The sequence below is a fragment of the Alosa alosa genome, chromosome 11 (genome assembly GCF_017589495.1).
Source record: "Alosa alosa isolate M-15738 ecotype Scorff River chromosome 11, AALO_Geno_1.1, whole genome shotgun sequence".
Lineage (NCBI taxonomy): Eukaryota > Metazoa > Chordata > Actinopteri > Clupeiformes > Clupeidae > Alosa > Alosa alosa.
Window position 1 is genome coordinate 18,825,049 of NC_063199.1, and position 27,536 is coordinate 18,852,584.

General features: G+C 43.9%; 2 protein-coding genes across 3 annotated transcripts; one reads left to right on the plus strand and one right to left on the minus strand.

The window, feature by feature from the left end:
• Positions 1 to 403: 403 nt before the first annotated feature.
• mlycd (malonyl-CoA decarboxylase) lies at positions 404 to 17,791 on the minus strand. Of its 2 annotated transcripts, XR_007195048.1 has the most exons (8): positions 17,086 to 17,791; positions 10,939 to 11,051; positions 10,366 to 10,522; positions 7,880 to 8,032; positions 1,974 to 3,167; positions 1,353 to 1,470; positions 1,024 to 1,050; positions 404 to 940 (listed from the first exon to the last, which is right to left on the minus strand). XR_007195048.1 is itself a non-coding variant. In XM_048257016.1 (5 exons), exons 1-5 carry the CDS (start codon positions 17,707 to 17,709, stop codon positions 2,607 to 2,609), a joined length of 1,608 nt encoding a protein of 535 aa, XP_048112973.1. In that variant the 5' UTR covers positions 17,710 to 17,791; the 3' UTR covers positions 1,924 to 2,606. The 2 variants fall into 2 exon arrangements, 1 of the variants encoding a protein (XP_048112973.1); XM_048257016.1 differs by lacking the exons at positions 404 to 940; positions 1,024 to 1,050; positions 1,353 to 1,470 and having other exon boundaries at positions 1,924 to 3,167.
• A 1,967-nt stretch (positions 17,792 to 19,758) lies between these two features.
• On the plus strand, positions 19,759 to 26,367 carry LOC125303162 (DNA topoisomerase 1-like). The gene is made up of 7 exons (XM_048256711.1): positions 19,759 to 20,161; positions 20,632 to 20,713; positions 21,745 to 21,820; positions 23,565 to 23,617; positions 24,857 to 24,997; positions 25,574 to 25,655; positions 26,215 to 26,367. The coding sequence occupies exons 2-7, from the start codon at positions 20,634 to 20,636 to the stop codon at positions 26,344 to 26,346; spliced, it is 564 nt and encodes a 187-aa protein (XP_048112668.1). The 5' UTR covers positions 19,759 to 20,161; positions 20,632 to 20,633; the 3' UTR covers positions 26,347 to 26,367.
• Positions 26,368 to 27,536: the final 1,169 nt, after the last annotated feature.

Consider the following 27,536-nt stretch of genomic DNA (forward strand, 5'->3'; position numbering starts at 1 on the left):
TTTGTTCCAGACCTCCCTTGAAAAAAGAAATACCAAGAGGTTTTGATCTGTGGGACTGGGCTGCTTAAATAAGGGATAAAAATAAGGGGAAAAAAAACCTTGTGCTGATATTTACAATAATTGTTGTGTGCAGTCTTGCTTTAAATGCAGCTTCTCCCTTCATCTAGGTGACTATCAGAGATGCCTACTGCTGGTGTAGGGTTTTTATTTGTTTATGTGCACTATAGAACAATAACCACCTCCACAAACATAATTTCACCCTGCAATGAAAGCCCTGCAGAGCAAAGCCTGATGGGCATATACAATAGTAACCTTTTCAGGTGCTCCTGCATAATATAGCCAGTCAGACAGACACAGTGTGTGTGTGTGTGTATGTGCGCGTGTGTGTAAGAAAAAGAAAATGCAGTGGGTGCAAACACCATGTGCATGTTTCCATGTGTGTGTTTCCAGGGTGTGCATCATTGCACAGATTGTGGATCACTCTGAGGTGTAGTTAATACATTTGGTTATAACACTTGCGGTGTGTGTTTATTCTCATCATTCTTTTGTAAGCAGTGTTTTGTTTTATGATATAAACTTAATGTTTCAAAACCTGCTTGTCATTAATATAATATTTAAAAATCAAGTTTGTAATTATTGATAGATGTCAGGTCTGTATAAATGAAGCATCTATGTTATTTTTAAATATTGATATGAGGATAATCATGCGCACAGAAAACAAAAAGTGGGCTTAACTTTGACTTAAAACACTTTGATGTTTTGATAGTTTTGAGACTATACGACAACGTCTGATATGATCTAACAGCTGCACAACCCTGTGCTAGGTGAGATCCCATTTTCCCACAATCCTCTGCGTTCACTCTCAGCTGGGGACAGGTCCCCTCTCAAGGGCGAGCGTCTCTTCCAACACCTCCACCCCCACTCTTTGGCTCCTGACATCCTGCACAGCACAGCACAGTACTGCTCAGCTCAGCTCAGGTGAACATCATAAATTTATCACTTCATCTTAACTTTATTTCTCACCTCATTAGTTTCTAGGACACCAGGCACCTGGGGAATAACCAAAATAAAAGAGAGGAAATAAACCCCCTCAAAAAAAGTAGGAAGAGGGTGTCCTTTGAGACTCAAAACGCAATTTCACAGTCAACTTGAACTGATATATTTTACACAACAATACACTGAAAACAGTTCCCCACTCCCATTTGGAGGCAGTTCTCCTTCATAGTGCGCTAGGGACGAGCTTTTAAGAGAAGCCGGCGGTTTTTGGCAGGGGGGCGAAAATGGATCTTTTTGAAACTCAATTGCAAATGCCATGTACCTCTTCGGGTCCCGACCCCTATAAAATCACTTACCTCGATTCACTTGACTTTTCCCAAATGTTATTACTGCACTTTAAGGCAGGGCTGCCTATATCCATCAAGCGGCAAGCAGCGCAGTGTTCTGCTGAGCGGCACTTCTTAACTTGTTGAGCTGTGGAGAAAAGGAATGGGCTGCCGCGCTAGGTAAAGGCCAATCTGTTTTATATGCTGCCCTCAATGCTGTCTGGCACCATTGGTTAGCACAAACATGCGTGCACACACACACACTCTCTCTCTATCTCTCTCTATCTCTCTCTCTTTCTTGTGGTGTTGTAAACAAGTGTTGTGTACAATCATTGACAACAAGTTGCACTTTGAACATCTGTAGATGTTCTTGTTTTTATTTTATTTTTTTATTTACTTTTGTGTGTTGCGCTCTTAGAAAAAAAAAATATATTTTGGGCATCATTGATTAATTGAGTTTTTGTGCTGTTGTGCAACACAATAAAGTACAATTTAAAATTCAAATTCTCTTTCTCTCTCTTTCTCTCATTTAGATTCATAGACACATAATCATACACACACTTTACAAACTTGGAATTGAATCAAGGCACTAACACAAATATGATATAAATATTAAAACATTTATTGTTATTAAGCATCATCATAAATTACCATTATTTTTCTTTCCTTATTATCTCCTCTGGCATCCTGCAAACGAGGATGCAAAGGTTGATGGGATGTGATGCATGGTCTGCTTCATCCTATACACTGGGTGAGTGGGGCTCTGACAGCAGTTGAAATCCCGTGTCTTACTTTGAGAAGAGGCTGCCTAGGGTGCGAGGCAAGAACAAAACAAAACAAGAAAACCAGAGCAGCCTCGTTTCACTGAGTGCGTTAGGAAGCGGAGCAATAGCAGCCTTCACATCACAGAACACAAACACCCAGGGGAGATGGGCACAGTCCTAACGTCAGTCAACACTCACTCCCGTGAGGGAGGCAGTGTATGGCACAATTCAGAGAGGCGTACGTCATCTATAAACCAACAGTGCAATTAGATTAATTGTATGTGAATGTGTTTGACACTCTGTGTCTGCATATTTTTCTGTGTGTGTATGGATATGTGTGTCTATGGAGTGTGATATGGGTCTGGGGTATGTGTGTGTATGTGTGTCTATGGATATGTATTCGAATCTCAGTGTTTGGTGTACAAATCTGTGTGTGTGTGTGTGTGTGTGTGTGTGTGTGTGTGTGTGTGTGTGTGTGTGTGTGTGTGCATGCGCGCGCATGTGCATTTCTCAGCATTGCTCAGAGTTTGCTGTTCTGCTGGAACTGTGCCACCAATGCAAGCACCTGATCCGAGGCCGACACCGTTTTGTTCTGCAGGTAGGTGGCGCTGTTGGCTGCTGTCTCTGACAGGAAGTAGCGGTAGTTCACCATGATGCCACAGGAGTTGGCTAAGCCGCGCGGGCTGGCGTCGGCCTGCCAGTTCAGCCGCCACATGGTGGCGCCATTCTGCAGGTGGAAGTTGGCCACAGGGTTGATGGCGTAGCCGCGACGCTTCTCGCCGTACAGGTACCAGGCGCAGAGTCGCATCAGCGCCGGCTCCAGGGCGCGGGTCAGCCGCTCCGAGCGCGACCAGTCGCCGGTCGCCAGCAGCCGACGCAGGGCCTCCATCGCGGGGGGTCCGGGACCCACGCCGGCCACCTCCTCCACCTCGCGCCACTCACACTCCGACAGCAGCTCGGTGACGCCGGCGCCGCCTCGGCCCTCCACCTTACGGCTGGGACCCAGCGTGCCCTGCAGCCAGGACGTGAAGCCCGGGATGGGAGACAGACTGGAGAACTGGGACATGTGTGGGAACTCACTCTGAGAGAGAGAGAGAGAGAGAGAGAGAGAGAGGAGTGAACCAATGGAGATATAAGCATGGAGAGACAGAGAGAGAGAGAGAGAGAGAGAGGAGTGAGCCGATAGGGATATAAGGACGGGGAGAGATGGAGTGAAGAGGGGTGAGAGAGGAAGAAAGAGAGATGGATACCGAGATGGAGGGTTGGAGAGATAAAGATGGAGATAGGGAGAGAGGGAGCCAAAGAGAGAGAGAGAAAGAAAGAGTGAGAGAACGAAAGAGTGGCCTTCACAACAAATGTGCTTGGTGAGGAACCTTGAGGACACCAGAAATGTGTGTGTGTGTGTGTGGTGTGTGTTAAACATTGACTGTTTAAAAGGAATGGCATGGGAGAAAAGGAGCTAACAGAGAGAGAAATGGATGACTAGAGGACTAGAAGATCAGGCTGGAAATGAGTCAGAGACGGAGAGGAGCAGGTGCACAACACACACACACACACAGAAAGATGAGAGTGCGCACACACACACAAACATACACACAAGCTCTCATTAGAGCCCTGAGGGTGTGTGTTTTTCCACTTCTGCAGTAACCCAGAGAAACAGCTAAATAATAATAATAAAAAAATCCACAAATCCTCCATGGATCCATCCTGCATCCATGAAACCGTGCAGATAATATACCACTGCTTCACAGAAAGATAACATCTTCTGCTTCCATATTCTTTTCCTGACACATTTTCTGATTCATTCTTCCACCACCCCACTCTCAACTTCTTGAACATGTCCCTTTCTACGCCTTCCTGGCCCTCTGCTCCCCCCCCCTCCCTCTTTTCCTCCATTTCTCTCTCTTTCTCACTCTCTCTCCTTATGCCACCCCTTCTCTTCTGCTCCCTTTCTTCTTTCTTGATTTCTTACAGTAACCCCCTTGCTCTCTCAGCGTCTGGAGTAGAGCCCACTTGTATTCCCCTCATCAGCGCTGGCTAATGGTGGACGTGAGGCCGTCCACGTTGCTTTGTTCTGAGCAAGGCGAGCTGGACGGCTCTGGACAGGCATCAGAGGAAAAGCCTTCTCTCGGCCCCCCCCAACAAACCAGACGTGTCCGGAGGGGCTTAGTCCAACTTTCATGCCCCAGCACTCCATCATTCTCTCTCTCTCTCTCTCTCTCTCTCTCTCTGACAGGCTGAGAGGGGGATCTGAGGATAGCCATGTCAGAAGGACGCTTCTCATTCATCAGTTCAATTTACTGTAAGGCCTTGGTCAGCAGGCTTAGCACAAGTCGTGGAGCTGAGAGACAGGAGAGAGAGAGGGGGATGGAGAGAGAGAGAAAGAGGGAGGGAGGGAGGGAAGGGAGAAGAAGACTAAAAAGCCCCCTTGAGTTTAATGCTGAAAGACAAGCGGACCCTCCTCCTTCCTCTTAAATCACAGCGTGACCTTTTTTTCACTTCTTCACTCATTCCTCTTTCCTCTCATCCATCCATCACTGCTGTGGTCCCTCGGTGTGTCACCTTCACCCTTTCCTTCTCTCGCTCCGCCCGTCCCCAAGCACACACACACACACACACACACACACACACACACACACACACACACACACTCACGTCTTTTTCACACTCTACTGACTCCACTTGCACTCTGTGACCTTGAACATCACACTATCTCCAGTGGCTGTCCGCTGAGGGATGGTGCTGAACTTTAGAGCAGAGGGGGCTCACTTCTCATCACCTTTCCAGCCTACAAACATCACTCGGAATGGGATACACTTGGTTTGTCTGACCGATAAAAACACACGTCAGTATAGGAAACACAATGGGAGACTTTTACCGGATATGACCAACAACAAGCTAAAACAACAGTCAGATATTATGTTCACCCTTAAAATATTACATTTCCATATATGATTATAGTAGCCACAACTACTCTGTAAACATGAACAGAAATGGGCATTATTAGGCATCCTTCGGGCCCTACTCTAGAGGGAAATTAATGTAAACATCACCACAGACTTGATACAGGATAAAGCATCTGCAAAAGTAGGCTATTTGAATACAGCTATTTTTCCACTGCAAACCCCAGTGTCCATCCACTCATAAGCCCTGATGACTGACTCCCCCACAGCACACCCAACATCAGTCGACTCTCTCTACTCTTGTGGATTTTATATCAAGGGCGACATGGAGCACTAGTATCAATCCAGAATCAAAGTGCTGATCTTGGGGAAAAGAGACAGAGAGAGAGAGAGAGAGAGAGAGAGAGACCAATCAGCAGTGAGGACAGTGAGTTTGCCTTCATGACAGAAGCCAGCCTGTGCCTGATCCCTGAATGGCGTCCATCAGAGAGGGAGTCCTCCATGCCCCTGAGAGTGAGCTCTTCTGTTGTGCTTTTCTTTTCTCTTTATTAGGATTTCATTTCATAAGTGGAAGCACAGCTCTCCAACACAGCAGCTTTTTTTTCCCCTCAAACCACTTTCTGTGTCCCCCAGACGCCTTGCGCTCTCTCTCTCTCTCTCTCTCTCTCTCTCTCTCTCGCTCACTCACTCACTAATAATGCCCCTCTGCTCTTCTCTCACAATAAGATTGGAGGTGACAGCTGCAATTTCATCATTTCATTTCTCTCTTCCCACATTATCCCTCTCCTTTACTCACTCTCTTTCTGTATTTGTCATCTTCACAACGCCTCCCAGCATTCCATTTTTTTGTCCCCATCACTTACACACACACACACACACACAGACACATAAACACACATACTCACAAACATACAGACTCACTGTCATTGGAGTCATCCAACAAGTATAGACACCCTGATGAGTGGTGGGAACATCTACACAAAGCACATAGCTCCAGATTTGATTATCAATCCCAAAAAGCATACGCCACAAACAATTCTTAAGATAAAGAGAAAATAAATTATTCAATAATGACATATGATCAAATCTGTCTAACTGACATAAAAATCTGAACATCAAGTGTATATCAGTGCATTGCAAATATTAGAGACGCAAATCTCTTCACATATACAAGTCAGGTGCATCCGTCCCCACAACAACACGCATCACACACACACACAGAAAAACATACCTAGGGCTACAAGAGATACACCGCCACACATGGGGGCCACACACACACACACACAGACACACACACACACATACACTCTTCCATTTGTGATAACCGGAGCTGTCTCTCAAAATTAAGAGTAAACATTGGGCTTACATGCTAAACATCAGGAACACCAAAATACAACCGCTTACTGATCTTTTTAAAGAACAACATGAAGAAAGGAAGAAAGAATGAAAGAAAGAACAAAATAAAGACTGAAAGAAAGGGCCCATTTATTCTATACCATTCCCTCAGGATCCACCCAGCTCAGCCAGCGTTGAGCTCAGCACCAGAGCCGTGTTTGCACACCACTCTGAAGAGGGGCTGAGTGCACATAAGGAAATGCTACTGGGGGAGTTGGAGAAGGTCAGCTAAGAAAAGCAGGTGGATTGAGCAGACCCTTGCATGATCGACAACGGGATAAAACAAACTCTAGAGCAGATAACACCAGCTGGCCGCTGCTCAACAGCACACACACACACACACAATTTGGGGCTAACAGAATTCCCATCACTAAGCATTACCCGACAAAACTAGCATTTGCAAACTTAACAAGGCCAGGAAAGGCCGGTGGGGATACAGTTAAAATATCCGCCCAGGAAAAGACCCTGCAGACCTTTGGCTGTTGAGGAAAAATCAGTGTGGAGAGAGCTGGCTTGAGAGCCAGTTTTGGTGCACTCTCTGGCAATAGACTGAAATGAAGGGAGACGGGGGAGGAGAGGAAAGACAGAGATAAAGAGAGAAAGAGAGAGCGAGAGAAGGAAGTGCTGGTGGGCTGAAGGCCTTCTGGCCTGAGTGGGTGAGTGAGTGTGCACCCCTGTTCTCTTACCCGCTAGCCAGCACAGGCGAGTGGCAGATCAGCTTCTGCGTTGGCTGTGTACAAGGGCCCTGAGGACACTGAGACAGGCCCAAACACACACACACACACACACACACACACACACACACACACAACACACACACACACACAAGCAGCAGCTGGACATCCCTGGAGCTTTTGTGATGGTAATGATGGTAGGGGTCTGTTAAGGGCAATGAGTTCTATTCTTTTTCTTTCCTTTCCTGTCTCTCTCTCTTACTAATACACACACACACACACACAGGCACACGCGCGCACACACACGCACACACGCACACACACGCACACACACGCAAAACACTTAGGGCTTCTTAGCATCACTGGACATCACTGGACTGGGACGTAACAATCACCTCCATCACCTTGGAGTTGTCTGTGCGGAGAGGCTGAGAGGGTGAGTCAAAGACAGACAGGCGGGAGGGTGGGGGGAATAAAAATACACCAAAGAGACACAGATGAAGAGAGAAAGATGAACAAATAAATAAAAAAATGAGAAAGAGGGAGGGAGGCAGAGTGTGTGTATTACGGTGCAAATATGTAAAAAGTTCAGGGAGTGGGATGTGACAGGGACCCGCAACACTGGGTCAATTTGTTTCTCATGTGGTCATGCCCCCACAGCTCCATCACTGTCTCCAATGTGTGAGTTGGTGTATTGCACAGAAGGAGAGAGTAGAGTGTATGTGTATTTCAACGGTATCACGGTGTAATGTCACTGTGTGAGTTGGTGTATTGCAAGTAGGTGTGCAGTGGCAGCAGTGCTGGATTCTTAGCCCCCTCACCTGTAGCTCGCGCACCACCCTCTTGATGAGGTAGTTGCCCAGCTCCACGCCCTGCAGGCCAGGCTGGGTGGAGGAGATGGAGTAGAAGATGGCGGCATGGATCTTACTCGCGTCCTCCTCCGCATCCACCGTGGCCAAATCTCGCACTATAGACTGAGGAAGAGGAGGAAGAGGGGGAGGTAGAGGAGGAGTGTAAGAGAAGAGTGTAACAATCTGCTTGTGAGTTTTAGATTGTTAACAAAATATCACGGGATTCATGGACTGAGTTACAACTAATGAATTTGCTTCTTTTCAATTAATTCAGGAAGACACAGGGATTGCAATAGATCTTAAGGTGACATATATTTCCCAGACACACGATATCACATATACACCAACAAACAGTATTAATCGCACAACATCTAGCAAATTGTGCTGCGGTTTAAATGTCTATCTTGGCGCCGAGCCATGGCGCCATCCCATACGGTCTCAAAGTCTCTCAAACTCCACAGCAAAGCACCACGACAGGAGCGAAACAGTCTTGATAATCCAAGGAAAAAGGGAAACAAAGTAATCCACAGCGTTGAAGCCCAAAGGAAAAAGTAGAAAATTAACTGGCGATAGAAAACAAAAAAGGATCCTTCTCACGGTATTGGATGTTTTTATCCACCCACGAAGGAGGTTGGATTCTCTTTGAACAGACCGAATTACCGTAAGTAAGGAAGCAATGTCCGATAAACTTTCTTCAGCGTAAGCCTAATTGTAACAGGTCTCGTAGGCTCCCTGCGTAAAATTTCAAGCTCCTGGTTGGCGCACTTCCTCGCATTTTATTCTCTTCAAATTGGTAGCGTCATTCTCCTGACAAAACATTCCTAGTCAGCTGGCGGGGTTTGACAGGTCGTCCTCGTCAGCTGATCTAGCCCAACCACATAAACAAAGTCACGTTGATCAGTTTAAATGACCGTCACAGTGGTGCGCTACAGAGATCCAGGTAATGCATAAGAATTAAGCTAGTAGACATTTCATAATTCCCATGCATACAAAATAAATACAATCATAAACTTATGTGGTGATGCCACAAGAGGAGCAGGAAAAAGGAAGGAAGGAGGAAGAGAAAGCAGAAAGGAGGAAGGACAGAATCAAAAAAACTTTCTACAACTGATTGGAAATGGAAATGGAAGCAGAAATCATTCACAGTCTTGTCCTAGAGGACATGGCAATTGGCACTGGGTACACTGCGCTGAAATCCTCAGCAGCTTGAGGCGTCTTCCTTGCAGGCAGCTGAACACATCCTCCACACGGAATAACAACTCTCAAAGGGGATTTCTTTTCATGTGCTTACATGTCTTGTCAATGCTGTGAGCCACAAAAAAAGTCCTTAGCACCTAATGATAGTAAAGTGGCGCAGCAGGGCTTGTATACTTGCAGTACACTGCCCCCTCCCTACATACAGCACATTATTTCATCAGGAAGCTTCTCCAACACATCCCCAACATACTTACAGCACACTGTTTGCCCCACACACACATCTTCATCACTCACATACATCATACATACAGTACTCTGCTTGCAATAGTAAGTCCCTTCACCATACTTGCAGTACACTGCCCCCCCCTCTCCCCTACATACACAGCACATTATTTCATCAGGAAGCTTCTCCAACACACATCCCCAACATACTTACAGCACACTGTTGCCCCAATACACAGCACATTGTCTCATGAGGAAGCTTCTCCAACACACATATTGCACACTGCCCTCTCCCCACATACACAGCACACTATCACATCTCCTGTCATCCCCCACACACACACCAAGACCCTGGCAGTTGGGTTAGCCCCTTGAGCCGTGGATCTGCCCAAGGTTTCTTCCTTGGTAAGGGAGTTTTCCTTGCCCCTGTTGCTCTTGGGTGCTCCTTGTTGGTGGCCCCCCTCCCCAATTCAATCCTCCCTCACCTTTCTTATGCAGCCCTTGCCAATTAATCCACTAAACCCCTCTTGTACTGCACTTTTACCCCCCCCCCACTTTGCACAAATAGGCTGACACCAGACATAATTTCACTGCATTTCTTACTTCCAGTAACTATATGCATGTGACAATAAACTTCCTTGTATCCTTGTACTGCAATAAAACATTTTGTATTCTGTAAGTCCACTCAAAAGGAAGTAGTCTAATATTGCATAATAGTTCAAGTTTCTCTCACCGCTAACTTAAGTAGTCTTGGTAAGTTCGAGAACGAATTTTGAACACAGACACTTAAATAAAGTAAATGAATGGGGAGGAATGGTGAGAGGATGAGCAGAGAAAGGGAAAAGGTGCCGGGATGGGTTTTTTTCGAAACATTTTCTAATGGCCCTGATACAGACCAGAAGTGGTTGGAAAACATTTTGGCCGATTTATATATATGTACATATAGATTATATAGATTTAGCCATTATAGTCTTAATTATGTGTTCTTCCATGCGGTCGCTATCTGGAGGGTCTGGTCTCCTGCCCTGGTTCGATACCTGGATGTTGTTGGAGATCTCCTCCGTGAGGGCCACGTGCAGCACCACCAGAGGCTCCCCGGGCATGGAGGCGTGGGTGAAGGCGTAGCAGCGGCGGTAAGGCCCTACCCTGCGCTGAATGTCCATCCAGTTACGCACCGGATGCACGGCCTCATACCTTCAGCATACAAAACACACACACACACACACACACACAAACACACACACACACACACACACACACACATTAGAGTTTGTTTTTCATGTATAAAGGTGTAAGAAAGGATGCAAGTTGGATCTTGGCTGAGAGTGTGATGTTCATGTAAGAGAGGACAACACTGTGTAGTGTGTCTCACACCTGAAGACAAAAGCTACTAGCAGATTTCGGGTTTTCAGTTTCCTTAACAGCATATTTGTCTCCAATGCATGAGGTTGCTGGTTTGGCCCTCATGCTTCATATAGTACACACGTGTTTGAGTGCAAGTTGCTACTTTTCCTGCTGCATGTCTACCACATGTATGATGAGTCTGATAGTGGTGTGTGTGTGTGTGTGTGTGTGTGTGTGTGTGTGTGTGTGTTAGAGTGACCCCTCACTGGCTGATCTTCTGCAGGAGCGCACACGGTGACTGCCACGTGATCCTCTCCAGCTTCAGGAGTCCGACGGAGAACCACTCTGACAGAAGCCCCTTCAGTGCGCCATTCAAGTCCTGCAGGGGGCGACACCCACACAAGAGACATCAAGAACAAACAAACAAACCAAATAACACACGCTATGTTCTTTCAGCAGCAGCAACTACAACAAATGCAGAACCAAAAGAATGACTGAAAGGCACATAAAACAGCACAGGATAAAACACTTCAATTGGTGGCCAGCCCACAAGCACAGCTTTTATCTTATTAGAGAATGTGCCACTTCATTTAATCATTTCAGACCTAAAGCAGGACTAAGGGAAGGTAAACAGTCCTCTTAAGGAGGACGGATTATTTATAGGCGAGTGTTTGGGCAAGGCTTTATTTGTCCATTTATTTATTTATTTACACTCCCACCAAATATTGCGCTCTCTGCTATCGGTGAGTGGCATTTTAATGCCTTATAAGCCTCTTATTGCTTTCCAGTTCCTTGCCATTTTGTGTAGGTGTTTTGTCGGCATTTCTGGATGCAGGTGTGTAGTTGGGCTCCTCTGAGTGGTGTGTGTGTGTGTGTGTGTGTGTGTGTGTGTGTGTGTTCTTTTTGATGTGGAGTGTGTGCAATTATGTCTGATCTCTGTACAACAGGTAAGCGCCTGCTCTCATGTGTGAATGTGTGCTTGCTTCTAGGTGTGTGCGGTGCGCACACATATGCATATGTCTGTGTGTGTGTGTGTGTGTGTGTGTTTATTTGCTAGCTGATTTAATCAGTGCTGAGGCAGAGCGTCCTCCTCCACCTGAAGGCTGTAGACTACAGCAATAAGCGCAGTGCCATTTCAAAAACACATCGCACCACCCAGCCTGACACACACTGCCCTCATAAACACAGAGCACCCAGACCAAACAAACAAGCGAGGCAGACGTGCTCTCGCTTTGGAGAACCAGCTATATAACATACACCATACACACACATACTAAAAATAAACACACACACACACACACACACACACACACACACACACACACTCACACACACACACACACACTGAGGAAGTTTGTTCCAGTGCTCCTTTCCTTCTTTTTTGTGGAGCTGTTAAACTAGCTTGCCTCACCCAGCAAGGACACGTCGACCTGTCGTCAAGAGCCCAACTCAACTCCAAATCCCCCACGGCTGGCTCTCAGCCAAGCCCAGCCCAGCACAACACAACACAACATGGCCCAGCCCCGCACAACACAACACAATACGCCCCAGCCCCACACAACACCACACGGCCCGGCCCAGTCCAGCCCAGCGCTGGGTCTTCTGGTTCCCCTGCTCCCCTTGACAGGCAGCTCCTGCATCCAGCCCCACTCTCCTGACAGGCCCCCCTCTTACTAACACCATGTACCTGTGAGCCCGGCCATAAATCATTTCCCCACCGCTGGAACCGATTAATCCCCTGTAATTCACCTAATGTAACGCTGATGCATTGCTACGACTGGATCCCACGCCTCGTGTTAAACTTCAGGGCAACTGACAGCACTTAAAAATTCTGCGCCCGTACACATTTTTTTCTCTCTCTCTCCTCTCCTCCTGCTGTTTGCTTATACGGCTGAATTTCTTGCCGGGATGGCGCGGACGTAAGGTACCATCACCTCAGGGCGAAGCGGGAGAAAAAATATATATATATACAGAAAAACTGCTCTGCTTTCAAATTTGTTTTAAAATGTTGAGTCTGTGAGAGTTAGTGTGAGATGAGAGTCTCTGTGAATTTATGTGAGTGTGTCTGTGTCTGTGCCTGTGTGTGTGTGTGTGTGTGTGTGTGTGTGTGTGTGTGTGTGTTGAAACACATGATGAAACAGCAAGGAGCAGAAGAACAGAAGAATATGTATGTGTGTGCTCCTCTGTGCTAAGGAGGTGAATAATGACTCGCAGCAGATAAATTAACACCGAAGGCTTGCCAGTGATGATGGCGAGCAAACACCAAAGCCCTGGCCAACACCGAGCGAATGGAACCCCTCCGCCAGATAACGCACCGTGTCCACACATAAAAGCCTCTGGGCCAGAGGCACCTCGCTCGGTGGCGCTCACGCACGTAGCAAAGGAACGAGGGCGGCCGCTGCCGTTTCAGCTCTCACGGCTGATCAAAAGCTTTGAGACGCAGGCGTTGGGGTCGTCTCTGAGCTGAGAGGTTTGGGGCTGGGGTAGGTGATCAACATGTGAAAGAATCAAAGGACCGGTAGATTAAAGTGTAACAGGCAACCCCCTTTGAGCCTTGGGCATGGGTAGGAGGAGAATAAAAAGATTTGAAAATTAAATAAAAATCACATATTCATTTTCTCCCTCTAGGAATGCATTTCAGGGAAGGACATTTCATCACCTGACAATCGGTCATGCTACTTACAACACTGCCCTACAGAGAAGAGGCCCATTTACCTTTAGGCTAATTAAAAACAATTAAAACTCCCTCACAAGCTAGCATATTTTTTCCCCTGAGCGCCGCTGTAGCAGGCAGCTCACTGCTCCGAGTTAGTGTGTGCTTCACCTCACTGTGTGTTCACTGTGTGCTGTGTGTGTTTCACTAATTCACGGATTGGGATAAATGCAGAGGCCAAATTTCCCTCACGGGATACTTATACTTACTTACTTATCAGGTTCATAATGGCCTACTACATCATGGTAATTCCTATGCTCCACCTAAAGCTTAAACTTTGCTAAAACACTGAGTGTATGAAGAAAGGGTCTGAACTGTCAGGAATCATCAGGGTGCACTCTTTCAGACACAAGCAGATTTTCAAGCCAAAGACTCTGGGAACAGTTGATGTGTTAAAGAGCTTAAGCATCCCCTCAGATCCACTACAAGAGGAAAAACGACACAAAAATGCAGTAGAGTGAAGAAAAGCTAAATGGAAAGAAGAACAAATCGATCCACAAACTAAAGGATCAATATGACGGTGAAGCGCGAACTGACAGGCTGGCATGCATTTATTTCAGCCTTGAACGAAGCAGATGGGCCTTACCCTCCGTATTTTTTCAGTAGCCACTCACAGTCGTACTATCACACTACAGTCACATTACCCCTTTTCCTTTCAATATATGTGTGTCACTTCCCATCAAATTCACAATTCCTTTTTTAAATTAGGCCTTTTCACACTGATTCTCCTGTTGCTGACTACGAGGATATGGTGTGTGTCTGAGGTGTGAAGTTTGCAGCACTGAGTACCGTCATCTCAGATATGCAAAACCGTTTCATATATGCAATATTTAGAACATGCTGTGGCTCCCTCTACCTTACATCTATTAGAAAACTGACGCCAGAACAGATTTCTAACAGAGAAAAAAATGATGTTGATATAGATTTGGCCTTGTACTAATTTACTTTTAGAGGACATTAGTTCAGACTGCTCTCTATGACAATGAACCGATGTCCCATCTCTTTGCCCTCCCTGTCCTAAACTGACTAAATGCACAGTGAATTCACATAATTAGCAGAGAGTTCTTGGTAACTCTGATACTCTGTACACAATCGTTATCCCTCCACTATGTTCAACTGCAGTATGTTTACGAACACTGTATTATGTGTACGAAGGCAAGAGCATCTATATCTTTAATGGTTCCTGATTGGTTATACCAGTGCTGATATATTTAGTAACTAATTACAGAGCTGAGAGTACAGACGGGATTTAGCTCACAGCATCTACTTCAATATCAGCTATGGGGAATGTTATGTCAGACAGGACAGCTGAAAATATTCTACAGAAATATTGTATTGTATATATAAGTATTGTTTAAACTTACATAACTTAAGATTCTGTGATTTCTGTGATTTGTAAACTGAAAGATTTAACTTGAAAAAGAACAGCAACTAGTGAGAGACAGCCCTTGTACTACAAATCAAGCCTACTTCAATGTCCACATACACATTAATGCATACCTGTGGTATATGAGTGTAAACAGATATACTCAGATTTTTTCCAGACAGCTTATTTATAAAGATAAATAAAATATTTGAATGTCTTAAAACTAGGGCTGTCAAAATAACTGATTAATTTATTTGAGAAAAAATAACTGATTAAAAAAAAATAACGCAGATTAATCGATTCTGTATGACCTTTGACCCCGAGCTGTTGTAGTCAGTAACCATTAGATTGTAAAATGAAGGAGAGAGAAGAAAATGTGCTGCCTAGATCAGTGGTTTTCAAAGTGGGGGCCGCAAGGGGGTGCCAGGGGGGCCTCAGCAAGTTGGAAAGAAAAATAAAAGCAACAAATAAATACATTTTAAAAAATGTAAATATGCCCATTACTATGAGGGTTGTTATACAATGCCATTATAATAATTTGTCGCATATCTGAACATTATTTTCCATGATAATGACTGGGAATAATAGTAGAGTGATAGCTCTTATATAGCAGAAAGCCCCAAATGTAATTTTACACACTGTATGCTCCATCACAAAGTGCTTGTGGCTAAAATAATTATTAGGATTAGCTTAATGTATTTTTAAATTTGCCGTAGTATTGTCGATAGGTTTAATAGCACATCAAGGGGTCCTTGGCCAGAACCTAGTGGTATTTGGGGGGCCTTGTTGTGGAAACGTTTGGGAACCCCTGGCCTAGATCATTGATTGGAACATTTACTTTTAAAAAACGGCTTGATGGTATTGGTAAAAATAAAGTGTTGATTAAAATAAAGTACTCTGCAATGTATGTGATAAAAAAACCTTCTTCCCGAAGCACTTTTGAATTTATTTCCTCAGCATATTAGGTCATATCATAGATTATTATGGCCATTATTAAAATAATAATAAAAGAGTTTTTGAACTTTAATGTCACTAATGCTGATTATTCAATGATTGATTTGAATTTAAATATTTAAAATACTTTCACAGCAAAAATCATATATGCGATTAATTTAGATTAATTAATCACAGAGCATGTAATTAATTAGATTATTTTTTTTAATCGATTGACAGCCCTACTTAAAACATATAGGCCTAGTCTATCTAGGCTTTCAAAATCATGTGGGCTACTGCGAGTCATTCCATGCACTGCAAAATGCACATCCTCATTGCATAGCCTGACTCCTATTTCAAACCATACCCAATTATGGCAAAATTGAATATAGAAAATGTAATCTATCTAGTCACACCAAACTCAATAAAGCAAATAGAAATGCAATGCCCCAGGCACTCTGTACTGACGAGATATTAGGTCTGAGGGGCATGGGGGCGACAGGTGCCCAAATACGTGCTCTCCGAGGGGGATGAACAGAGATATTATACGGGGGAAAAGAGCTGGAGCAGCAGGATGTAAACTAATAGATTCCTCCTCCATGTCGCTACTAATCCATAAAGAGGCCAAAAAATAACTGCAGGCGGAGAACCTGGGGGAAATACAGTATGTGACGCTGAGCAAGCGCTTCTTAATTGATGACCAATTAGATTTTCAGACTAAAGCAATACCTGCGCCCATGCCTCTGCCACTCTATTACTGCAGTGTTCTAAACCAACACCACCAGAGATGGTGCAGAACTTCAGCAGTGCTCTAAAGCCATGTGGACCAAATAAATACATGCCTTAATAAACACCATACAGTCAGGACTGTTAGCAAATGTTGCACATTTACAGTAATCTGGCATATGGGAGCGAACAAAACTACCTCTGCAATATCTTAATCAAAAAAAGCCCTCAATGAATGTGTTATTTGTCAATACAGTGAACAGAGGAAAATGAATAGAACTTAACAAATAGCATAAGCTACATGGATAAGAGACATCTTTTATATCAATTGAAACTATAAAAAGACCAGTGTCTCTGTGAGGTCACACACAGTGAGAAGTAGGCCAAAGGTAGTTGTGTCTATTTTGAACAGCAGGGCTGCAATTTCAAATGCATCAGATATTAACTGTTTAAAAATTACTTGTACATTACAGGTCTCCATGTTTGTAATAGCCTCCCTTATGTACTCGAATCAGGGGAGCTGCACTCATATTTGTAATGCTGGTTGAGATTAATTACTTATTAAACTATTTCCAGTGTTGGTTTCCAGTGTTGGTTACGTTATTACAAAACGCGAAAGCCATCAAATATGACTATCGAGGGCCACCGTACAGCAATGAACATAACACTATTTACCCTCAAATGTGGACTGTCGCTAGCTTTGGACGATGTTATTTGGATCACATCTGCTCGGAAGTCGACTAAAAACTTCACCCCACCCCCGATCCTACTTATGTGACTTAGTAATTGTCGGTACCGGGGAGTCAGACTGTAACGTAACCGGTCCTCCACTTGTAGTATAGTTGCTACGTCCCTTAGCTGCGTCTCAAGCAGTTTCGCTGCCAGCTCTGAAACGCTTTTGTGGTCCACTCCATATTCTTCTGACAGTCTTTCCAAAAACTCTACTCTCTGTTCCGGCTCTAAACTTCGGTAGAAATTCATAAATTCCACAGAATGTGATTCCGGGGGTGGTGGGAACTTGTCTCTGGTCTCATATGAGGGTAAAGGTGCAACAGTCTTTCGCAGTATTTCGTCCATATTTCTGACGAGGCCGTGGGATATGGTGGAAAACCATAGACGTGATGTTTGACAGTTCCCAACTGCGAATTTACAAACTAATTCTGATAATGCTCGATGTCGCCAGACGCTGCTACAGCTGCGAAGTGGTCTTACTAAATACAGGGATATCATCGCACACTTCGAAAGTCTACTTCTACACAAAAATAAACCTGTCACTTGCGTGTGCGCGGCCACAGACATTAACACGAGTTATGAGCATTCGTTTCCGGTACATTCTTAAAGTGGCAGCAGCTTAATATCTAACTAATACGTAATAAACCCTAGAGAACATATGCTATATTTGTATTCATTTATGTATGTACCTTACGCTACATGCAGTAGTTAGGAAGAGACCAATACATAGAAGACTACTAATCCATCCTTACCCAACCACCATAGACCATCATATCCTATTCTTGGATTGATGCTATTTGACCTTTGCCTCAGATCGCTGATACAGGATAATGTTACATGACTAGTTGACATTTTAAACACACACACACAGGGTCAAATAGTTCATAAAGGAATACATCTAAAACATTTATACTCTTAATTCGTGTCTGATCATTTTATAATAATGATCAGTAATGTTACAAATTACAAACAATACTGAACATTCATTGAAATGCCAACATGTCATGCAGGTCATGATTAAGTAGGCTAATGCAAAATCATGTGTAAATCATTGAATATATGTGGATAGTAAACACATTTACACATATTTTAGATAGATAGATAGATAGATAGATAGATAGATTGATAGATACAATTCACATAGGCTACCTCTTGGGTGTAGAAATGATCAAAGGCACTTAATTTGATATGCAACTCATTTTATTCCTTATTGACACTGCCAGTGGTGTGCAGACTTCTTGAAAAACTTATTTTCTTTTTTCCAATTAAGCATGATTATCACATCAGGAACAGTGTTATTTGACTGAGGGACCTCATTCAGATATCAGGGGTGAATAACATAGCCCATGTGATTGAAGGGACCCTATAGTATAAGTATATACTCTTTTGATCCCGTGAGGGAAATTTGGACTCTGCATTTAATCCCTGAATTAGTGAAACACACTCAGCACACAGTGAGGTGAAGCACGCACTAATCTCAACGCAGTGAGCTGCCTGCTACAGCGGCGCTCTGGGAGCAATGAGGGGTTAGGAGCTGTTCCTACTAGTGGGGTTCGAACCGGCAACCCTCAGGTTACAAGTCCGACGTGCTAACCAGTAGGCCACAGCTGCCCCCATATCACACAACCCATGTTAGAGACCGGTATAGTCCTCCTCCTACATGATTATTTAGACAGATCATCATGGTCTCACTTTCTTTCCCGTTGTGAGATAGGGGTGAGGGTCACTTCATGGCACTGACTTTGGGAAAACTTTCCCTAGAGGGCATGGTAAGGAAGACTGTAGGTCACTACACCTAATTTCACTGGGATTTGTTTCTTTCCATTGCAAGGGCACATAGTGCCGCAGTGCTCTCTAAGAGGGCACTTAATTATTTTTTCCATCAGAAAGGCACCTGTAGGGAACCTCAAGTTTATCCCATTGTAAGGGCACCTACCACATATTTTCCATGGCAGGGACATTATAGAAAACATCCCTAAATTGATGCAAGTAGGGACGCCCTTTACTTCACTGCATCATATTTTATCCACTAGAGGAGCACCTATGTTGGCACTTCTTTCAAGTAGTACAAATTATAGGGCTGCATTCCACTGCATTCTGTATTGGAAATGACACCCTTTGGAACATTGTCGTGTAGGGGCGAGAGCACTCCACTGATGTCCACTGTTCTGATCAGTGGGGCACTCCACAATGGCACCCTTTTTTCAATGGAAGGGTACACATACGGAATGGCAGGCCATTTTATGGGGCACCTAGGGTGTTGCATTTCGTTTACAACACCAGTGGGCACTGGTCTTTACACAAATAAATGAATCACTCAACAATTTGTCTTGAAGCTACCAGGACTAATCATTTGTCAAAAACGGACCGAATCTAGCCTTGGAATACCCATACGAACATGGCAAATTTGCTCTGCAGGTCCTTCTGGCCAATATCCCTAAAACATGGCCACGCAAATACAATTGCTAATCGGAATTTCTTTGGAATTGAGTAAACAACTGCATTTAAAACCGACGTTTACGATATTGCTACACTTCTGAAACGATTTGGTAAGAGTTTAATGCACCAATTTAAGTTTAATTTCAGTGCTAGTTACGCCCCTGCTGGAAGTCTATTTTTTTTTTCAGACCCACTCAATTACATGAGAAGGTCTGTGTGCTAACCAGGCTAGTCCGAATCAGCCATCACTTATGAAAACACACCTTTTGGTTCCACTTCCGACTCTCTGATTGAATGACCTTGTGAGCAGCCTAAATCCCTGAATGACCTTGTGAGCAGCCTAAATCCCATGCACATATCAGGAGTTCACAAAAAATCGCTGTGTCGCATTGCTGTTTTTCTCACACTCAAGCTGTTCTTATGCTGATATAACGTTACAAAATCACACATCATAATGTTGATTTAACTAATAACGTTAGGGATTGTGCTAGCTTGGTAACGTTAGCTAGCTGAATTCAAGAACAGTGTGCAGGAACCATCAGAGCTGTGCAAGAACAAGTGGAATCACCGAATTAAAAAGGTGAGTGATGACACTTTCACGAAGTTAAAAATAGACAGCTTTGTGTTGGAATAATTTTGTGAAAATAGGCTATTAGTTTTTAAACTAAAGATGTTAACTACTTCGTTTTACAACGAGAAGCATACTGCATGTAATGCTACCTTGTAACTTGTAGTTAAATTGACGTTAATGTTCGTTACCTGCATGCCACATAGCAGCTATTCTGTCCTGCATTCTCATTATGAAAGTAGAAAATTATAATTTTACATAGTATTAGTGTGTCCATAGCCACATTACGTGTTCGAACTATCATATCCCTCTGTAAAGTTAGTCGTGTTAACATAGGCTAACATTACCATTTGAATGAAGTATAGCAGTTAGCAACTTAACTCACTTGCCCAACCTTGTTCAAACTACAAACTGCCGTTACACATGAAAAGGGGACTTTTCTCAACTCAAATTTAACCCTGATTTTCACCTCACTTGCCTAGAAATGACACAGTTGACTTCGGAGAACAAAGAAGTGATGGTGAAAAATGAGAAGATAGAAGAGACAAGTGAGATTACCACTGGGTAAGAATAGTTAAATTTTAAATTCGGGAATGTCCTCTGGGTGCATAGAAGCAATGGCCTATCTATAATCAATTCATGTAATGTGACAGCTGGTTTCTCATCTGGCAGGCAAGGACTAGACAGAACTGTAGAAATGTCTTGCCATGAATGCCAAGTTCAATGAAAACATTTGTTGAATAAATAATTCCACTGCTGCTACTACTAGCCTGCCAATAAAAATGAACAATTTGTGACTTGACTTCCATTCAACATCATGTCCAGTAGGCCTAACACTTTGAACTCTTTCTGTATAGATTTTGTGTTTGGCATTGGCAACAAATCCTCTGATCAAAGAAATAAATAAAGACCTCCCCTCCCTCCCTTTCCCAAAGGGAGCAAAACCCTCAATAACAGGCAACAGCTGCACATTATCATACACCATACTCCAGCTGTGTTATGGTTCTCCCTGCCCCCTCCCCGTCTCCCCCGCGGCTAGCACGTCCAAACAAGCAGTCTGCACCAGCAATCATAAATCTGCCTGTGGAGTGGGTGGGCTCGGCTCGTGCATTCATCACCCACAGTTGCGTACTTCATCCACTGGGTGAATAGATTAATTTGCGGTGATATGGGAAGCGTGTCTAGCTGGCGTGTGTGTGTGTGTGCATGCGTGTCCCCAGCTCTGTTAATTAATCAGAGGAGAGCAAGAGGGAGAGAGGAGGAGGAAGAGACACCTGTGTGGCAGGCGGTGCTGACAGCAGCCTCCTGTGACGAGCCCTGATGCTGTTCTGTCATACGCCATGCTCTCCTGAGCTAAGCTGGGGAAGGGGGTGGATGGGCGGCTTGGGTGGGTTATGTGTGAGGGACATGGAAGATGAGACATGCCTAACAGCTTATCCCCTGGTGTTTTTGTTTGTCATATGCTCTCTCCTGTGTGTGTGTGTGTACACATGTCTCTCCTCCTGTCTCTTCCCCCTTTCTCCCACCCACCTACACTCCTTCACTAACACCGTATTCACCTTCTCCATTCTCCCCCCCCCAACCCTTTGTAAAAGTGTGAAGCCCAAGAAGGCCCGAAGCAAAGCTACAGGGAAAACCCAAAATGGAAGCAAGGCCAAGGCCCAGAAGAAGGTAAAATAATCCTGTGATGTGTAAATCTCCTCTTCTCCAGCAGTCTTCCAAGCGAGCCTTTGCAGCTGTACTCTCCCAGTGGTTCTTAGCCAGTTTGGATGGCAGATCTGCAGTGCTTTCCATTGAAGCAATTTAAAACACATAAAGTTCAGCTCTCTGCTGTAGTTCCCTTTTTATTTTGGATCATTGGAACATTTCTTCAATACTCTACTGCTGCGTATATCAGCACAAGTGTTACGCTAGTACTACTAACTATTAGTATATCACATAAGCCTGTCCTTGCATAAAAGAGCCCTGACCAGTGAGATATTTCTGTCTGGAATGTGACCGCATCTTGGCAGGCATGTTGGGACACATGTTCCCATACAGTCTCAGCAATGGCATTTACAACAGTGACATTGGGCTTCCTGAAAAGTGACCTGAGGGTGGGAGTGGGGGGTCCCTCCAAGTGGGTCAGGTTCTCCCTTGCTCCTCTCTGAAATAGGTTCCTAATTCCCAGCAGGCCTTTGTGCTGTCCAGAGAACTGAGATTCTCCAGGAGCTAAGTAAGGGATAATGTATTGTCCGTGGCCGGTAATTATCAGAAAATAAGTCCCGACAGGGAGAACAGAACCCCGACGCGCAGCGGAGAGGTTTTGCTTCGACCTGAAGGGACTTATTTTCTGATAATTACCAGCGGACAATATATTATCCCTCTTATTACACGGCTAGGTCTTCTTGCCAAAACGAGAAAAAAAACCTAACACAATGAATCTTTAAAAATTATTTTGCTACCGTTTCGTGTCTTCCGCTGACAAAATAAATAGTTCGCCACACAGATAGAACTTGACAGTTTCAGATGTTGTGTGGCAACGTCTTACTAGCTTACTTTCCCTTTCAATGAAATTCCATTGCAATAAGCGAACGGAATTCTTGCGGAGGGATATGAAAGACGTTAATCAACCCGTTGCCATTGACAGCGGTGATTATATACTTTGCCGGTGATTTATATAGATTTAACATAGGAACGTTAACATAGGAACGCTCCCCGAACGTTGGGAAGGCCCATTCATGTGAATGGAACTTTCTGCATCACTCTGAAGAGCCGTGTAATAAAATGTGATTATCGTGTTTTTGTTCCATCATTATGGGGCAGCCGTGGCCCACTGGTTAACACTCTGGACTTGTAACTGGAGGGTTGCCGGTTCAAGCCCCAACCAGTAGGCCGCAGCTGAAGTGCCCTTGAGCAAGGCACCTAACCCCTCACTGCTCCCCGAGCGCCGCCATTGTAGCAGGCAGCTCACTGCGCCGGGATTAGTGTGTGCTTCACCTCACTGTGTGTTCACTGTGTGCTGTTTGTGTTTCACTAATTCACTGATTGGGTTAAATGCAGAGACCAAATTTCCCTCACGGGATCAAAAAAGTATATATACTTATACTTGTTCATGTTCAACCCCACTCTCTTAAGCTGTCTATAGAGTATAGGGGTGACCTTATAATGCCTGCTGTACAAAAGTTAAACTTGCGTGTCTGTGTGTGACTCCAACTGTTGTAATTACGAGTGTTGGCAGCAGTGACTTAAGCACAGACTGTAGGTAATAATAGAGTGTTGTGAAATGCAAGCAATCCAACTGAACTTAAAAACATGGCAACAAAGGGAATTTCAGATCAAAATCATGTATATGTATGTATGTATGCTTTTGAAGTCGTGTCCTTGTCAAGTGTTGAAATGTGAAACCTTTGTGTTTACACCGTACTCTTGTCAGATCAAGGGCCAGAGGAGTGAAGATCCTGACTCTGAAGTAGATTGCACTATGCGGTGAGTTGTCCGTTTATTGTGCGATGGGGCTATGGTGGGAATATACGACAGTAATGCCAAGGGGCAAGGCCAGCTAATTACAATGGCGGTGGTGTCAGTACTGGTGTCATATGAGCAGTGCAATATAGGTCTTAAAGTATTAGATCAGCACCTAGCTGCTGCTGCACGGAAATTAGTTTTAATCCATTTGCGTCCCAAATGGAATCCAATTTCTCTCTCTATATTTTCTGCCCTCCCTCCTTCATTTCTATTTCTCTCTCTCTCTCCTGCCCTCCCTCCATCTATTTCTCTCTCTTTCCCTCTCTCCCCATCTCCATCCCTCCGGCTTGCTTTTCCCCTGCTAGTGGAGTTGATGGAAATAATTTCTGGTTCAGATGTCCAGAATCCTGGGTAGTACCTATTCTGATTTTCTTCCTAACATTGGCTCCCTTTCAGGAAATTAATTTCTTGCGTTATTAAGAGTGAGGGGGGGAGAGACTGTGTTTTGTGAGAAGTAATAAATGGAAATCTGTGCCGTAAGGAGATGGACAACATTGGGGATGCATACACACAGTCTCTCTCTCTCTCTCTCTCTCTTTTCTCTCTCTCTCTCTCTCTCTCTCTCTCTCTCTCTCTGATATGAATTATTTTATCATAATATATTTTTCAGCCATATTGCCCAGCACTAACACACACATAAATACACAGGGAGATGAGGCCTTTAGTTGGTCTTATTGAATCTTTTTGTCGCTGCTGCTGTTTAGATATAATCAGCACATTGTGGATCTCCCACACCCCCTTTCTTTTATAGATATGGCATTAATGACATATGTTCTTCTCATACCCAAGCTTTGTGAAACATATTGACATTTTAAAGGAAAAGAAACCTTTCTCACACTAGTGTAATGTTTTGGAAATGATAATGTAGTTTAATATAATGTGACATGTGATAATGATTATGTCTAATGAGTTAATTGGCCTAATTTGTCCCTCTGCTTGTGCTACACTACAGGGAAATGGATGCTTACAGTTCTGCAATTATTATTGGGTGATTGCAGTAATTATTTAATTTTCATCTGCCTCTATTATAAAATATTGTGGAATCACTGCAATTATGTCAATTATTTTGGTCACTGAGCCCCTCGTTTGTCAGTTAAGTTGAAAAAACAGGGTGTCAGTCTCTGTAGAGGAGCTTTTGCCAATTCGCCCTGTGTCCGTGAAAAGATAGTCTCTCTCTTCCTGGTGCTTCATGTTTCGCAGGCTGACCGTGAAGGAGGAGCCAGACAATGCAGACTTTGTTACGGAGAAGAGAGGGAAGAAGAGGAAGAGGCTCAAAGAGGAGGAGGAGGAAGAGGAGGCTGGCGAAGGGCCCTCAAAGTCTCACAAGTCGGATAAGAAATTGTAAGTGGTCTACAGTACTGTATGTCCCTGCATCTGTTGATGATGATAATGATGAGGGTTCTTTTATAGAAGCCCTAGAATGCTAGGGCACTGTGACATCACAGACAGAGTATGGATGGTGTCCCTCTCAAAGAACTTGTCCAGAGCAGACCTGAGAGAAGTGAGCTTGGCTGAAGGCACCACTCTCTCTGTCAGCATGGCCAGGACTAACAATTACATGCATTGGGATGTAGAGCCAACATTGCCCTGCCCTTCTGTGTGCGTACAGGAAGAGACTTTCCTTCGGGCTGTAGAGAAAATGGCAACGAAGCCACTGTTAATATCAGGGGCTGGTTTGCACTTTTTTTGGCTAGTTACCATACATGGATTAAGATAGATAGATAGATAGATAGATAGATAGACAGATTACTTTATTTAGCCCCAGACTACAAGCTTTTTTTGTTTGATTTTTGTTGGAGTTCTCTTTTAGCCCAGGAGAAGGACTAGACTTACTCCATGCACAGGAAAATGGCCCTGAATGTTTCTTGTTTCTTTTATTGATTTGTTTGTAATATTATGTGGTGATGTGTTCTCTAGAGTGAAGAAAAAGAAGAGAACCGGCGAGGAGGATGGCGAGGCGGCTTCGGAGAAGAAGAGGAAGAGTGAGGGGAAGCTGAAGGTAAAGTTGGTCTCCCTGCTGCCTCTCCAGTTGAATGCTTGGCAGTAAATGCTTTGCCACTGGAGATGGAATCAGGGAAAGAAAGTGGTGCTCGACTCGACACACACATACACACACCACTGAAAACTCGCGGCACACACTTCTGCCACTCCTCAGAGATGATTTTGAACACCCCTCTCTTAAACAAATGCATCCTCTCATCCTCCCAGCCGTTTTGTATGAGGAAGTTAGATATCAGAGGAGACATCTGAATAACAGCAATTTGTGGCAGAAGGCTCTTCTCTTTAACCGAGAATGTTTAACTATCATGTTCCACTCACATTGCAAACTTGACACCCTATAAAAAAAAATCAGTTGTCCTTGCCACATTGCAAGGACTGCTATCATCTTCATGAAATGATTTTATAGTTGTTGAGTTTGTTAGCAAATTGTGTACTGTGAGTCAGAGGCCATGCTTGGAGGATTAGACATAAAGAGACGTGAAAAAATAAATAACTGGATGAAAAGCAGCAGTGGAATTGAGTGTGTAAAGGATGGCCTTCTCACGCTGATCTCCCAGAAGCCAAAGAAGGAGCCGAAGGAGTCGTCCGACTTGGACAAAGTGAAGAGGATCAAGGAGGAGCGTGAGGCCGCTCGAGCCCTGAAGCTCAAACTCAAGGAGGAGGAAGAGCAACAACGCTGGAGATGGTAGAGAAAGAGAGAGTCTGTGTGTGTGTGTCTCTGTCTGTGTGTGTGTGCGTGTGCGTCTGTGTCTGTGTGTGTGTGTGTGGTTGTAGATTTCATGTGTTGATGAATTGGATTGTCTTGTGTGCATTTTTTTGCTGCTAGACAGAACCCTGAAGCTCAAAGTCTAGGAGAGGAAAAGTAGTAATGCCGGAAAGAGGCAGAACACATTTTGTATGTTTGTGCGTGTGTGTGTGAGAAAGCGAGAGAAAGATTTTCTGTTTCGTGTGTTGAAAGATTGTCTAGTGTGTTTATCTCTCTCACCCTCTCTCTCCCCTGTTTGTTTCTCTCTCTCTCTCTCTCTCTCTCTCTCAATTTCAATGGAACTTTATTGGCATTACTCAATGAAGCAGTGTTGCCAAAGCAAACATATAACAAAACAACACAGATACAATATCTGTTTAAAAAATACAAATAAAATAATAATAATAATAATAATAAAATGATAATAATTAAAAAGAGAAAATAATAAATGAAATGTATAATGATACAGTATTACTATATACTGTATATTTATCAATGTGCTATCATGGGTATTGGTTATTGATATAAAGCAAAGCATGTCACAATATGGGTCACTCACTTCCTCGATTTATGACATGTTAACAGGTACTGCGCAGCGAGTTTTAAACAACTTGTATGCTCTCCCAACAAGTATGGGAGCTTGTCTTCATTTTCTAATAGTTCAAACTGAGGTATAATTTGGCTGAATTGAAAGAAATATTGGTTCCTGACTGTGTTGAATTTACTGCATTCAGTGAGGAAGTGTTTTTCATCTTCTACTACTCCCTCACTGCTCTGCAAACACAACCTTTCTTCCCTAGGAAGCCAGGTTTGCCTGTGTCTTCCCATTTCTAAGGCCAGAGAGTGTTCACTTAATCTACAGTATAGGATGTTAGTAATTTTCTTTGTTTCTCTCTCTCCCCTGTCTTGTTGAGAGTGTTTGTCCCACAGCTCTCACCCTCTCTCTCTCCTGTGTGTTTTTCTCTCTCTCTCTCTCTCCTGTGTTGTTGAGAGTGTTTGTCCCACAGCTCTCACCCTCTCTCTCTCCTGTGTGTTTTTCTCTCTCTCTCTCTCTCTCCTGTGTTGTTGAGAGTGTTTGTCCCACAGCTCTCACCCTCTCTCTCTCCTGTGTGTTTTTCTCTCTCTCTCTCTCTC